The 15,332-nt window shown below is 39.5% G+C and overlaps 1 protein-coding gene across 2 annotated transcripts in view; it reads left to right on the top strand.

Annotated features, from left to right (window-relative positions):
- Nucleotides 1-737: 737 nt before the first annotated feature.
- The window catches only part of LOC144056298 (kinesin heavy chain-like), an 89,815-nt gene continuing 75,220 nt past the window's right edge, over nucleotides 738-15,332 (top strand). For both annotated transcript variants that reach the window (XM_077572946.1, XM_077572945.1), the window contains exon 1: nucleotides 738-1,185. In XM_077572946.1, the coding sequence (XP_077429072.1) occupies nucleotides 1,057-1,185 (129 nt within the window). In that variant the 5' untranslated portion in view covers nucleotides 738-1,056. The remainder of the gene's footprint in view (nucleotides 1,186-15,332) is intronic.

Here is a 15,332-nt window from a genome sequence, read left to right as displayed (position 1 = left end):
TAACCATTATATTTTATTTTGTGTGTGAGTTTTATGTGACATTTTTGTTTAAATTTTTGGAGACCAGAGTATAAATGTCTTATTTATTTAACCTACAGTAATCCCAATAAGACAATTGAGGCAGCTTTATTTTAGACAACTTTATTTATATATCTCATACACAAGGTAGCTCAATGTGCTTCACATAATTAAAAATTAAAAATTTAAATGCTTGTAAAAACAACATAATTTAACATGTTTAAAAGCAGAGATAAACAGAAACACACAATGAAAACAGTTTCACATTTACAATGCCGACCTGGCAGCAAATACAAAAAAACATGCACAGATGACAACCAGGTGTTTATGTGTGCTCCAACAACAAAACCTAAACAGAGAGCAAAACTAATCTTGTGCAGGTGTTCCAAATAAGGGTATTTTAGGACCTGACCTGGCAACCCATTTTAGGTCGAGTACACACATTTGTTTCTGATTTTCAGTGGTGAACTTTCCGATAAAATAACCTGCAACAATGGCAGAATTGGCAGTTTGGGGTGGGGATGGTGGATGGGGGCTCGGATGGTGTCACAGCACTTCTTCTTCATCTAGTGGTGCTGATGAAAGGATGTCGGATGCCCTGCCCACTCCTAGAGAGAAAGAGAGAAAGAGAGAAAGAGAGAGAGAGAGAGAGAGAGAGAGAGAGAGAGAGAGAGAGAGAGAGAGAGAGAGAGAGAGAGAGAGAGAGCGCGAGAGCATGCTGCTTTTGCAGACGCTGTCGACCGGACCAGTTTGGACTGTTCTCCCCCAGTGCAACTCCGCCATCTGTTCACCACCAAATTGAGCCTTGGGGTTGTTTTCCTTCTTTCTTTCTCTTTTTCTAACCCCTTTTCTTCTTTTCTTCCATGCTTTTGAATGCCACAAAACCCCACGTAGTATATAGTCCAATCTTGCAAATGCACTGCCTCGTGAGTGCATAAGCCAGCATCCACTTGGGAACAGGTTGCAGGGAGATTCTTTTATTGCTTTTTTCCATTTTTTGGGGAGGCTGGACTTTTTCTTTTTCTTTTTTAAACAACAATGGCTGACAGTAATGCAGAATGCAATATCAAGGTACTGTGTCGTTTCCGTCCACTCAACCGGTCAGAAATCCTACGTGGAGATAAGTTCATCCCAGTGTTCCAAGGTGAAGACACTGTTCTCCTTGGGGTAAGTTGATGATGATGATGATATGATTTTTTTTTCTCTCTCTCTCTCTCTTTAATGAGCCTCCTCATTCTCACCATGTCAATTAATGCTAATGCACACTGTTGGCATCTTAAAAGCTTCTGAAGGAGCCATGGGTCAATATTCCAATCTACAAATTCTAAATGAACGTGAATGTCACGTTTTAGAATTTTTTTCGCTCTGACCTTAAATGTCACACTTTAAAGCCTCCTCTTGTGTCAGAATTGATCTAACTACGGCCACACTGCAACGCCTTATTGTAAATTACGAGCTGCTGCCAGTCAAATGGGAGTCCTGATTATACGTGTGGGTCCTTTCTGTCCGGGGAGTGCTTTTTTTCTTTTCTTTTCTTTTTTTTTAACGGCTGTCCATTATGCACGCTGATTTGGAGCAGCAGATGGAAAAGCCACAGGAAGCCGCACACATGTTCAATTACATGGAGATATGCTCGTATACCTGAGGTTGATGGGACTGGGGATTGCCCATGTGACAATGCAGGCAGCAGGTGGAGGAAATGCAAATGTTCTCATTGTTTGAATGGGAGGTCTAAATCCACACCCATCTGGTGTGAGGCTTGAGTGGAATTGATTTTGGAGACTGCAGAAAATTGCCAACAGTGCCCTCACGTATACCCCTCAGTGATAGTATTAGCAATCAACATGCAGCCATTCATTTTTGATCTCATTCATTAGGGTTGCAGGTGAGCTGGAGTCTGACCGAGGTGAATTTTGGTGAGAGCAGTGGGGTACACCTCCATCCAGTCATCCAATTTCTATACTTTGTGTCCTTATTAATTACAATTAAAAAGTCCCGGCTGACTTTTGGCGAGAGAAACTGGGTCCACTGTGAACTGGTAACCGGCCAATCACAGGGGGCATCTATCCATCCATTTTCCATAGCGCTTGTCCTCATTAGGGTCGCGGTGGGGTGAGCTACAGCTGTCCCAGTTACATTTTGGCAACAGAAGGGGGATAGAGCTTGGAGGCCAGTTGTGCGATCCACTAGGTCACTGTTCTGCCGATCTATTTTCTGTGAGATAACTATGCTAACATTTGATCATATTTTTAACACTATTTGACTGTTTTGCTTTTTCTTTGGCTATGGCTGTGCAATTAATCGAAATTCAATTACAATTTCAATTTCACTCCCCAAAATCAACTTAATCGTAAAAAAAAAAGATTATTAATACTACGGTAATTTTTATTTGTTTAAATGTATACATTTGCACTTTTTTGTTTTATTTTAAAATAACAAATTTAATACATTTTGTTTCATCCAAAAGTAACTTGCATGAATAGGAAGTATATTGCATTCACTTAAAAAAAAAACTGTATATTTTTTTAATTTTCTGTTTTTCTGTATATTTTTTTCCTTTTTTACTGAGTACTTTTTTGTGTTAAAAAGAGTCCCTGCTTTTCAGATTTTTTTTTCTGTTTTTCTGACAAATTTTCCCTGTTTTATAATTTTTTTTTTTTTCAGATTTTTTTTTCTGAATACCTTACACTAAAACATTAATAATAGTGTGTGTGTTACTAATTACGGTACATTAGAAGGTACGTTGGAGGTATGCGGGAAAGTGTCCGCTTCCACTATTAGCGAGTCTGCAACAAGTCACTTGGAGTTCAGAGCTAAAAACATAAATAAATACTGTGAAAAACAGAAGCACCAGCTCAGTTTTTTGGAATGATACACCCCCCCCCCCCCCCCCGTTTTTCTGAATAACGTTTCCTCCTGTTTTTCTGAATAACCCCCCCCCCCCTGTTTTTCTGAATATTTTTTTTCATGACAGAAAAAAATATTCTTTAACCCAAATAAAAAATTCAGAAAAAACAGAAAAAAAAATCTGAAAAAAATACTCCAAAAAACAAGGTTTCCTAAAAAAAATATTCAGAAAAAAAGGAAGAATTTTATTTGTCTTAATATTTTTTACATTTAAACATTTTCTTTTCTTTCTTTTTTTATACCATAAAATAAATGATTGTCCTAATCGTGATTTCAATTATTACCAAAATAATCGTGATGAATATTTTCTTAATAATTGAGCAGCCCTATCTTTGGCTTTTTATTCTCTTTGTGACACAGAAGAATACTAAATACTTGCAGTTTGATCGATGGATGTTACAGACCTTTTATTAAGAGTCAAGACACCTAAGAACTGTTTTAAATAGTGAAAAAAGTGGCATATATGTCTTGTTTAAGACTTAAATCTAACTGTAGTTCAGAAACGCTACTTAAACTAGTGCTTGGACAGTTAATAATGGTTTTATAATGACGACAGTTTGACCCTGCAACAGACGACTTCCATTTCCTTTCGCTATTACTATAAAAATGGTTTTATAATCCGAGGCGCCGGCTGTATTATTTATTAGTATTCAGAGCCAAATGACTTGTGAAAGGCAAAGTAGCCTGCTAACAAATTGGCGCTTTCTTCTCCGTTCTGACAAAAGTAATCACAAAGGCATTTCTAGTGTTGATCTTTTTGCTCTCGTAATTACTTTTTAATGGGGCAAGTTGAGTGTGAGATGTGCTTAGTTCTGCAAAATAAATAAATAAATAAATAAAACTCAGTAAATCATGCCTTCTGTAGCCTTTGGTGTAATCTCAGAGAAATTCCCCGAATGTGTTTTATGCAGCTGCTATCAGATTAGATCAGGGTTAAAAAAAAAAATCATAAAAAAATTCAGGCAGGCACATGCTCATGCTCTGAATCCACTTGGAGGTTTAAGAGGTTTAGGAGACAGTGATCTGATTTGTTGATGGCAGGCTTGGAGGAGATGTGAAGAGGACTCTTGTTGTTGTGCTCGGAATGGATGGAAGAACATCTCAGGGGGTGGGAGAGTCTTGGAGAACATGAGGAAGTGGTGATGCTTGACTGATGTACCTTTGCAGTTATTTACTGGCATACTCATAGTGTCATAGTGACAAGTGTTTCTCTTTTTTTGGTGTCTTTCATGCAGTGTAGCTAAATAAGGCAACCTCATCGAGTTTGAAAATTCAGCCTGAAGCCAGTTTCACTTGGCAACATGAACTTTTCTACACCTGTCTATCATGATTTGACCCACAAAAAAGTCTCAAGAATCTATGTAGTCGGCCATTTTGGTTTGAGTCAGCCATTTTAGGGCCGTCCCGGACATTTCCAGGGCTCCTTCAAGAATGATCTTATCTTTGGCATTTTATGTGATTACTAAAAGCAGCCTCACTTGTTATTATAGTTTAGGTAGACTGTTACAGTTTAAAAAAAAAAAAAAATTATAATTAATATTTCCTTTTAAATCTGGCAAATGTGCTCGCTCCTCACCTTTGTATGGTGATCAGTTCCACCCTGGAACTGATTCTTCCTTCCATACATGCAGTTTTAGTATTGGATCTATAGATTGTGCAGGTGTCCCTAATATTGCGACATAAAAGCTACGTGTCGAAGACATCTTCAAATCTAAGCTTTACCTTTCCATTTGTGAGGGGACTAACAAGCGGCATGACCTGTTCATGCAGCTCGCACCGTGGCCTCAATACCATCTACAGCGTGTCGCATTCAAGTAGGATCATCAGACTTGGCCGAGCCTTTCTTATTTCCTCCAATAAACCTGCCAGACCACAGCAGTGGCTCTATTCCATGTAGTGTACACAAAGCAAGTCTTATTAGGTCAGCGATGAAAAGACACTGAAATGCCACAGTTGATTCCTTCCCATGTAACCTTTCAGTAGCGGTAGAATTGAATATGAATTGACAATCACCAGTCATGACATTTATAGTATAGTACTGTAATTTGCTGTGATGAGAGGTATTCATAATATAGTCACAGGATAAGGTAACTAAAATATAAGAAATTTTACTATAGGATCTATCTATTGAAGGTATTATTTGATTACTATATTAAGTGTAATCTTTGCGTGTTTAAAAATAATTGAAAAATGAGATCTGATGAAGAAGCCTTCTTTATAAAGAATTTATTTTAAGAGCTCTTAAAAGACACAAGAGTAAATGCTTACATTCCAAAGTGATGTTAAGCCTCGAGTGTGTCAATATGAAAACACACAGTCGTTTTATAGATGAAAAAAGCATACTCCTCCTCTGAGGCTGGACAAAGGGTTAGTAATTATAATAGACAGACAAGTGATTTACTGACATGTTTACTCCATTTCCCCGTCCAAAGCCGGAAATATATGATTAGAAAGGTAATGCCATGCGACCTAGACTCCCTCAGACCCACAGTGTTATCACCATGAGAACTTGAGAACTTGACTCCCATGTACATTCCTATCTCACCAGCTGGAAGGGAGTGAAAAGTGTTATTCATTACAATACAGTTAATATGTCCAAAATATTTCACACAAACATGATCACAGTTATATGGCATCTATATACTATAAGTAAATTCATAAACAGTAAAAATATGCATAGAAAATGTTAAATGTCTTCACTATCTATCTATCTATCTATCTATCTATCTATCTATCTATCTATCTATCTATCTATCTATCTATCTATCTATCTATCTATCTATCTATCTATCTATCTATCCATAGCTAGCTAGCTAGCTAGCTAGCAATATATAGCGATAGCTAGCTGCTAGATAGCTAGCTACTAGCTAGCTATTTTACATAAGTGAATCACATTCGTGGCTTAGTTAAATGTGCTTTTTTGTACTTGGGCCGTGAGTGATTACGACGATGAAACCGGTCATTTGTTAGGCCCTACCTATGTGACAAAAGAAGACTGAATGCGCTTCTATTATTATTATTGGTCCCGGTGCATGGCAGTCGTTCTGATAGCCGCACTCGACCCACACTGCCCTCAGGCTCAGCCTTTGTTTTTTCTGCACTCGGCTGTGTAGCGACACAGCTGTCAGCATTATTTCACTGTCTGCAATGATGCAGCATCACACGTGGGGCCTTCTTCTAATATGCTGGGAAAAAGAGTTGGGGGTGGTGGGTGAAGGGAGATGGGTACCATGCTTCAAGCAGAATGAATAATAATGGCCGCCTTTAGATAGCAAGTTTTTTTTTTTTTCCTTTTCTGGTGTTGATTTATCGCTATCGCATGCTCGCCACCATGTGAGTGGCTCCACACTATGAAAATGGATTGCATGCATCACACCTGGAGCAATACACGGCGGCAAGATTTAGGACCGAGATGAGTGTTATTTCCCGGCAGACTTTTTAACTGTCGCTACATGTCAGCATCCTCTGGAGTCTTTTTGCTGGGAAACGAAGTGATTCGATGGTTCATTTGCCTGGCAATTGTTGTAGACCCTCGTGATTTAATTCCAGAGAAGTGCTTGAGTTGAGTGTAACTGAAGTGGCATCATCTTTTTTTTTTTTCCCTCGCAATTTATAAGATGGTGAAAGTGTTGGCCAACGTTTAACCTTCCACTGTGGTGTGACTCTGGTGGCGCTTTTAAAATATAGGTCACCGGCTGTGGGGACGTTCATCGGCGGCGGCTTTGGGCCATTACTTCCTCAATTTAGTGGCTTATTTTTAATGCCCCCGAGGACCGCCCTCACCTCTTGAAAATGATTCTCCCATAAATCCACATTCTCAGGTACTGTATGTTTTGTTCTGAATAATAACGGCGTGTTCAAAAATAAAAGTGAGAAAAGGTCAAAACTTCTAATAGCATTATTTCCATGCACATAAATGCATTCGCAACATCTGTCCATCCATATTTTATAGCGTTAGTTGGGGCCTATCCCAACTTACTTGGCAAGAGAAGCAGGGTCAATCCTCCTTCCCTCCAATCATAGAGCACATTTCCATTTTCTTTACCTTTTAGCGTTAAAGGTGAGCTGGAGCCTGTCCCCTTTCGGTGAGAGCAGTGGGGTTAACTCAAGTCATTCACAGGGCACATTCATCTATCCATTTTCTAGACCACATTTATCATTTGGATCATGGGTGAGCTGTAGTCTATCTCGTCTGAGCGTTGGCAAAAGAAGTAGGGTCCACCCTGGCCTAGTAGCCGATCAACTCCATAATACGTCTCCAATTTCTATACACGCTAAAAACAGTTGGGTAAAAAAAAAAACACAACTATGGGTAAAAAATGGATCCTCTACTTGGGTCAATTTGACCCAATTTGGTGTCAAAAAATGGGTCTTTTAGTGTAAATCAACTCATAAATATTGGTCAGATCCTTTACTTGGTTCAAAAATTGGGTAATTTTGTATAAAACAACCCATAAAGTGAATCGGTCCATTTTTGATCCATCCTTACTTTTGAACCAACTGTGTATCACTTCAGTAGGTCACCAAAGAGCTGAGGATTGGTCCAGCAGACTCTTGGTGAGAGAAGTGGGATCCACAGTGGACTAGTAAGTAGCCCAAAATGCATATAGCCATTAATTTTCTGTACCACTTATCCTCAGTAGGGTCACCAATAAGCTAGAGCCTAGCCCTGCAACAGACCCTTGATGAGAGAAGTGGGATTCACCCAGGACTGGTTGTCACTCAATCACAGGGTACACCTATCCATCCATTCATTTTTTTGTACAACTTACCCTCAGTTGAATTTCAGATGGGCTGGAGCCTAGCCCAGCATACTGTTTGTGAGAGAAGTGGGATCCACTCTGGAGTAGTAGCTGATCAATTACATAATATATCTATCCATTTTCTATACCACGAGTCCTCGGTTAGGTCACCGATAAGCTAGAGCCCAGCCCTGCAGCGTGCATCCTTGATGACAGAAGTGGGATCCACACAGGACTGGTTGTCACTCAATCACAAGGCACATCCATCCATGCATTTTTTTTTAATCGTCAGTGGAGTCACAGTTCCACTGGATCCTAGCCCAACAGACTCATGGTAGGAGAAGTGGGATCCACCCTGGACTATTTGCAAGTTAATTCCAGGGCCCAATCTAATATACACATATAATATCTTGTTCTTAAACACATACATTATATGCAAAAAAGGTTTCTATTTGTGTACGTGTCATATTCAACAGCTATGTAATGAAGTGCTGCTGCACTCAGTGAAATCACAATCCAAGCTTCAGTTGTTTTAATGGGGGCTTGCTTTTTTCTTTACATTATCTGTTCCTGCTCCCGCAAGTAGCAGCCGCTTGTCTCGTCGCAACCACCTAGATGTTAAAAAGTTGTACAGTACATAAAAGGATTCCCTCTTCTCTTTCCACCCCACTGCGCCGGTTTCCACCCAATAAATCCAATCGCTCCACAAAATAGTCCCAGTCTGACCAGTGTTGAAACCCAATTAAACAATAAAGTGCTGCCCGTGAACGTTATTGGCTTGTCAATTTGTCAGAGATGTTAAGGCGAGGATGTGAAGTGATTGTGAGGTGCTGCTGAATTCTTTGCGCTGAATTTGCATCCCCCAGCCGTGTTAACTGGTCCACTCTAAATGTGCACAAAAGAGAGTTATCGATCCGCTATTTTCTGCACACTATTTACAATTCTATGGATTAGCTCTCCGTGGCCGCCGTTCCCCAATGTGCTTACGAGTCTTAAAAGTTTGTATGTTCACTCATGGTGGTAATTGACTGAGGTATACATGGCTTGGAGTTATCACATAGATGTACAGGTGTGGTGTGGCGATGTAATGTTATGTAGCTGACACTCTGTTGGTATACACGTTTTGGCTTTTATGTGTTCCGTCTCCACGCAACAACGTAACCTGGATATATACAGAAGTGGGAAAATGCCATAGTTGATCACGAAGCATGTGTCTTAAAGTTGGAGTTTGTAATTCCCTCTCCCACTCCAAAAATAAATAAACAAATCACTTTTGGTCATATTTGTTTATTTAATTTAAATGATTGCCATCTCATAAGCCACACCCTCTGCAAAGCATTTCTGATTGAAGTAAAATAAAAAAAAATTTAACTAAAACCGAGTGCTGTGACATCATTGTCTGATCTATTATTAAACTTTGGAAGTCTATTTGTATTTATGTGGTCTCTTGAACTATTAACTCATTCACTGCCATTGACCACTATAGACGTCAAAAATTCATGTGAACTATTTCTATTAGTTTTAATTTTTCATTTCATTCCATTTTTTATGAAGACCTATAATTTTTTTTATTGTACATTTATAACATATAAAATTATCATGCGATTAATTATGATTAAATGCCCCTTATTTTTAATATATATTTTTAATTAGGCCCAATTAAACATTTTAATTGTAATTGATCACATGACTTCGCTAGTTAACTAACGACTAATGACACATTTGATATCTGTTCTAAATTTACAATCATTTTTTTTCTAGGTTTTCATACTCTTGTTAGCAAAAGTGGAAAAAATGATAAACTAATAGAAATAGTTTAAATGAATTTTTGACGTCTATAGCCGTCAATGGCAGTGAATGAGTTAATAGTAAAAACATATGACTAAAAATAAATACAATAATTTAATTAAAACTAAAGATTTGTGCACATACAAATTATTATAAGTGTCATCTTTTGGGATCATAGTAAAGCTCTGTTCTAAAAAAAGAAACAATTAACTGAATTTTAAATAAAGTTTTCAAGTGATTGACAGGTGATTCTAGGTAGCATATAAATTGGGTCAAACCATTCTGGTATGGGGGAATTGCTGGGTTTTTAGGACACTGACATTCAATTGCCTACTCAATATAAAAATAATTTTATGAACTTATATATATACATTTTTAGAAATATTTACATATACTTTTAAAATATATTTTAAAATCTCATGTTCCCCCTGGAGTGTCTTCACATACCCCCATTTGAGAACTACTGCCTTAGTCCATCATTGTGTTAGTGTAGATTATCTGCCATCTGCATCACCTCGCATCCGACCACTGCTCCTGCCTTGCGGTGTCTGCAAACCGAGAGCAGAATCACAAATGGAATGTCCGAAGGTCTCCCCTGAGCATGCTAAAGTGCTCTAATGCCCTCGCTACGCAGCGCACACCCGATTCAATTAGGAAACTGTAATGGGATTGCAGTGCCGGGTCAAGACGTGAGCTCATTTCTCCTGTTGGATGCCACCGCCGCTGCTTGGCATCGCGGCTAATCCACTTCCTCCGATTTACGGCCCCGTATCTCTCTCTGTAACACCTCGTACCACACCGCTATATATTTTTGCCGTATTCCATAGCATAATGACGCTAAGGCCAAGACGCTAAGGTGGCCATTTTTCGTAAATGAAGTGTTATTGGGCTTCAAAGCTTCCAAAGGCGACACTCCTATCCATCACGCTTGTGATTATTACGAGTACGAGCGGATGGTGTCTGGGAAAGATGCACTCGGTAAAGAGCAGACATCTGCCTTGGACCGGTTGACAATCGATCGCTGAGTACGTCCATTCATGCGTTTTCTACAGCTTTATTGTCCTCATTAAGGTCACAGGTGAGCTGGAGCCTTTGCCAGCTGACTTTTGGCGAGAGAAGCGGGTCTGTTTGCCGATCAGTCACAGGGGCACATCCGTCCAAATGTTTTCTGTGCCAATTGTCCTCATTGGTGAGCTGAAGCGTATCTCGGTTGACTTTTGGCGAGAGAAGTGGGGTCCGCTCTGGACTTGTTGCCAATCAGTTGCTTTTCTTTGAGGCTTCATGTTGTTTAATGCCACGCGTAGTTGAAATTTATTGTCACAGAGAATTACAACCCACTGATCTGTATATAATACTGGCGAGCCAATAGGCCATACGAGCCGTTGAAGCCACAGGGCGGCCATCTTACTCCTCCCATCTCGCGAGAAGACTGCTATATAAACTGTATGTATACGTCGTACAGATGAAGTGAACGGTGTGTCCTGCTTTGAAGACTCCCTTTTTCTTTTATCGCTCATTTCCCCAATATTAGATTTGACAGAGGCATCTTTTGTTGAATTACAGTTATAATTCTTTAATAGAAATATACGAGTTTCCTCCTGTTAAGCATATAATTTATACACGTATTTAGTTGTAAAATGTCTGAAGTCCTCTTGTTTATGTCTGACAAATTTAAAACATCGTCTAAAACATCAAACGTCTCAAATGTTCTCCAATTTCGATACTGTAAATGTATAGGATTGAATGTCGAGAAACGTTTTTTAGGAGGAGCAATATGGCGGCCTCGCGGCTTCAAATGTCTTGGCCTATCGGCTACCCAGTCATATATACATATCAGTGATTACAACCACATAGCTTAGCCTTGATAACATTAAGCTAACATGAATGATAAATAGCATTTTGTATATACAGTGCTAAATTTTGAGGGGGGGTCTGCAACACATTAATGGCATTTCCATTGACTTCATGAAAATAAGAAGGTTAAACAAGGTTAAATTTTTGCGACCTCGTGTTTAAACAATATATACTTAAAAAGTTATTATTTTGTCTAGAATGAATTTGATTACTTCATTATTTTCATCATGTAAAATTAATTCCTTTTAAAAACACATTTTGTCACATAAATTGGGTTGCAAGCACCCGCTCTCCTTCCATTAATAAATATTTGCATATTCACTTTACGTTCCAACATCCGGCACTTTCCTTTGCTCATCTTTGCAGTCATTCCGCCCGCACACGTGCCAGGCTTAGATAAGCTCGTGCCACTTGTGTAAACATGTCCACTGCCCGTATCACTCCTTGCAAAGCGGAAGATGGCATGACTAGCAGGCTTTCGGGCTTTCGGGCTTTCGGGCACATTAATGCAGCATCCTCTCACCACTCGTGCATTGCGGCGAAGCACATGGTTTTTTCGCATGTCTGCTACATTAGCTTGGCATCAGGTCAAAGTGGACAGCGTCAAGTGATCTTAAATTATCACAGATCAATGTGTTGAACCCGCACTTGAGAGCGCTGCTTTTAAACTTAATTCCTGCCTCTGTTTTTTATTTTTATTTAAATTTTAAAATCCAAATCCATACTGCTTTTAGTTAACATTTGTCTTGTCTTGTATGTTTCCTTAGAAAAAATCTTGTATCACATATTTATTTTAATCCGTGGTCCCAATCGACACCCCTGCAGGCTGCGAGCTCGTGATGCTGATGTGGTGCGGCACCCGGTTGGCATGCAGAATATTCAAGTAGAAGCGAGTGAGTGTGTGTGTGAGTGCCTTTTTTTAAAAGTACCTCTTCACCTCTTCTGTTAATTCATATTATGCTAATGTATGATGCCATGCTTGTTTTTGGCCTTTTATGAGCCACATGACCTCACTTTCAAGGATCGATGATCATCAGTCTTCTAATCCGCTTGTTCTCATTAAGGTCGCGTGTCAACTGGATTCCATCCCAGATGTTTTTTGGCGAGAGAAGCGGGTAACACTCTACTGGTCGTCAGTCAATCGCAGGCAACGCTGGTGTCGTTCCATCTATCCATTTTTATAATGCTAGTCCTAATTTGGGTCGCGTGTGAGCTGCAGTGTATCGCACCTGACAATTGGTGAGAGAAGTGGGATACACCAAGACTGTCACTAGTAGATTATCGTCATCATTGAGATATAAATCCATCCTTATTTACCGCTTATCCACATTAGGTGAATTTCAGCCTATCATAGCTGTCTTTTGGCGACAGAAGTGGGGTACACATTGGTTGGAAGTCAATCACAGTGATTATTCTTATTACTGATCCATCCATTTTTATAGTATTTGCTATCATTTGGGCCGTCACACCTGAACTTTGGTGAGAGAAGTGGGGCACCACCAAGATTATTTGCCAGGCAATCACAGGGTTTGTTGTTATAGTCGATCTACAGTATTGTTGTCGTAATGTGGGTCACCGGTGAGCAGGAGTCTATTTCACCTGATTTTTGGTGAATGAAGTGGAGCACACCTTGTATCAAACCATCCATCCATTTTACCGTTTGTCATCCCAAGGGTGGCAGATGAACAGAACATTATCACATCTGACTTTTGTGAGAGAAGCGGGACCAACACTGGATGTTTACCACTCAATCGGAGGACACATCCCTCCATAAGAGTGATTGTCCTCAATACGTTGCCAAGTAAACAGCCCTTTTCAAGATTACTTTTGGCGAGAGAAGCGGGGTCCTCCCTTCCTTGCCAGTCAAACAAAGATTTTTATTATCTTCAGCTTTCTATATCACTTATCCTCATTAAAGATGTGGGTTACCCATTATTCGATTCTAGCTGAATTTTGGTGACAGAAGTGGGGGTCCACCCTGCACTGGCCAGATAATTGTGGGGATTAAAATATTCCATCTGTATCTATCTACCAATAACCAATATTGTCTACATTATACAATACATTCATCCCTTTTCTCCAGCGCTTGCAACTTTTGGTGAGAGAAGCGGAATCAACACTAGATTGGTTGCCAATCAGTCACAGGGCACTTAAATCCATTTTTGTTATTGATATCACTTGCACTCATTGTCTGCAGGTGAAGTGGATGTCGGAGAAACCATTTTCTTATGTCCTTTTCTATGAGGAGTTTGTTGAGGAGGGATTTCCCGCAAACACAGTCCAACATTTTCTTTAAAAAAAAAAAAAGAAAGAAAAAATAAGAAGCTAAAAGCCCCCGAGGAGTGAACGCATCTCTTCCACTTCACCTGTAAGGACTTTTTCTCAACCAATTTTCATTTTATGCTAATTCAAACTGCATGCGTGTTGTTTTTCTTCTCCCCCGAGGCTCCTTATAATCCAAATTAACTCACGTCACGGCTCAATGACTACAACAAAAGAACAGACATGATCCCAATGCTAAATTTGACAAATCTAGCCTGCAGTGCTTTTTCTTGGAGTACTCCAGCACCGCCAGCAATTTCTCCCTGACTAGCCACCTAAACGGCTTCTAGAAATGACTGCTACCTTTATTATTTGATGATAGCCTTTGATGGTCTTTGTATTATTCATTACGAGTCAGATGTGGTCATCAGCAGGAGCCTCCCTTCTGAAAGCAGGAGGCATGCGTTTTCCTCACTACACTATCACAGGACCACACGTTCACACTGTTTAAATCTCACGTAGAGCAGTTTGAACGTTTTGCATTATCGATCGCCCGCATTAGTCACTGCTGCCACGCTGATTGAATTAAAAGTCGAGGACAAATGATGCTTTTCTTAAAGGAGACCCAATATGCATTTTTTAATTACATTAATAACAATTTTAAAGCCAGGTGTCTTCATAATTAAATACCGCAAGGATCAAGAAAGATTACTATGCTATGCTATACAACACTATGCTACGCTATACTCTACTATGCTATCCTGTACAATACAATACAATACTATGCTATGTTATGCTAAGCTATGCTATACAATACAATACAATACTATGCTATGCTATACAATGCTATGTAATACTCTACTATTTTACACTATCCTATACAATACATACTATGTTATGCTATATTCTACTATGCTATGCTATCCTATACAATACAATACTATGCTATACAATGCTATGCTATACTATGCTATGGTATACTCTACTAAACTATGGTATCCTACACAATACAATACTATGCTATGCTATGCTATGCTATGCTGTACTGCCCCCAGCAACCCGCGGTGGCAGCTGCAGTTGATACACTACAACCAATTTTTCCAACCTTTATTTAGCCAACATTTACATTTGCAAAATCTCCCGCCGCACCACCAAACAAAAAAATGTCATCAAAAACTATCATCTGAAATACACTGATTTCTCAGGCAAAGGGTCAGAATCCTGATGCAAATAGTGAAAATCACAACCGTAAAATCCGAATCTTTATTGGCTAAGCACGTAAAACACGCAAGGAATTTGTCTTCACAGTCACAAGATGCCCAAGAAACATAAAAACGCAATGACCAACAGAGGGATGCAGAACGGGAAGCCTGGTGGGTCGACATCAGCGCGTCGAGATGAAAGAGGAAAACATAAGGGGGCGGGAGCGTAAAAAAAAAAAAAAAAACAGCTGCAAGCTTTACAAACAACAACCTTTTATCATACACTAAATTAATCTAGTGGATATATGGTGTGGGATGAAAAGTATACAGTGGAGCCATTAGCCGTTCGATATGTTAGATGCTTTAACGGTGTGTCAACATCCGATACGGAATACCTCTCATGGGCGCCTCGGGTTGTAATCAATTGGGCAGCATAGAGAGCAACTCTTTTGCTTCTGTGGTAAATAACACTTTGTGTACGATTCCTATAGGCATCTCGAACTGTTTGTGTATGTATGTGGGTGCGTACATGCCGGAGGGCGCCATCAAATGTGACATT

Source organism: Vanacampus margaritifer, chromosome 8, assembly GCF_051991255.1.
Source record: "Vanacampus margaritifer isolate UIUO_Vmar chromosome 8, RoL_Vmar_1.0, whole genome shotgun sequence".
Classification (NCBI taxonomy): domain Eukaryota; kingdom Metazoa; phylum Chordata; class Actinopteri; order Syngnathiformes; family Syngnathidae; genus Vanacampus; species Vanacampus margaritifer.
This window is presented reverse-complemented; position numbering and strand designations above follow the sequence as displayed.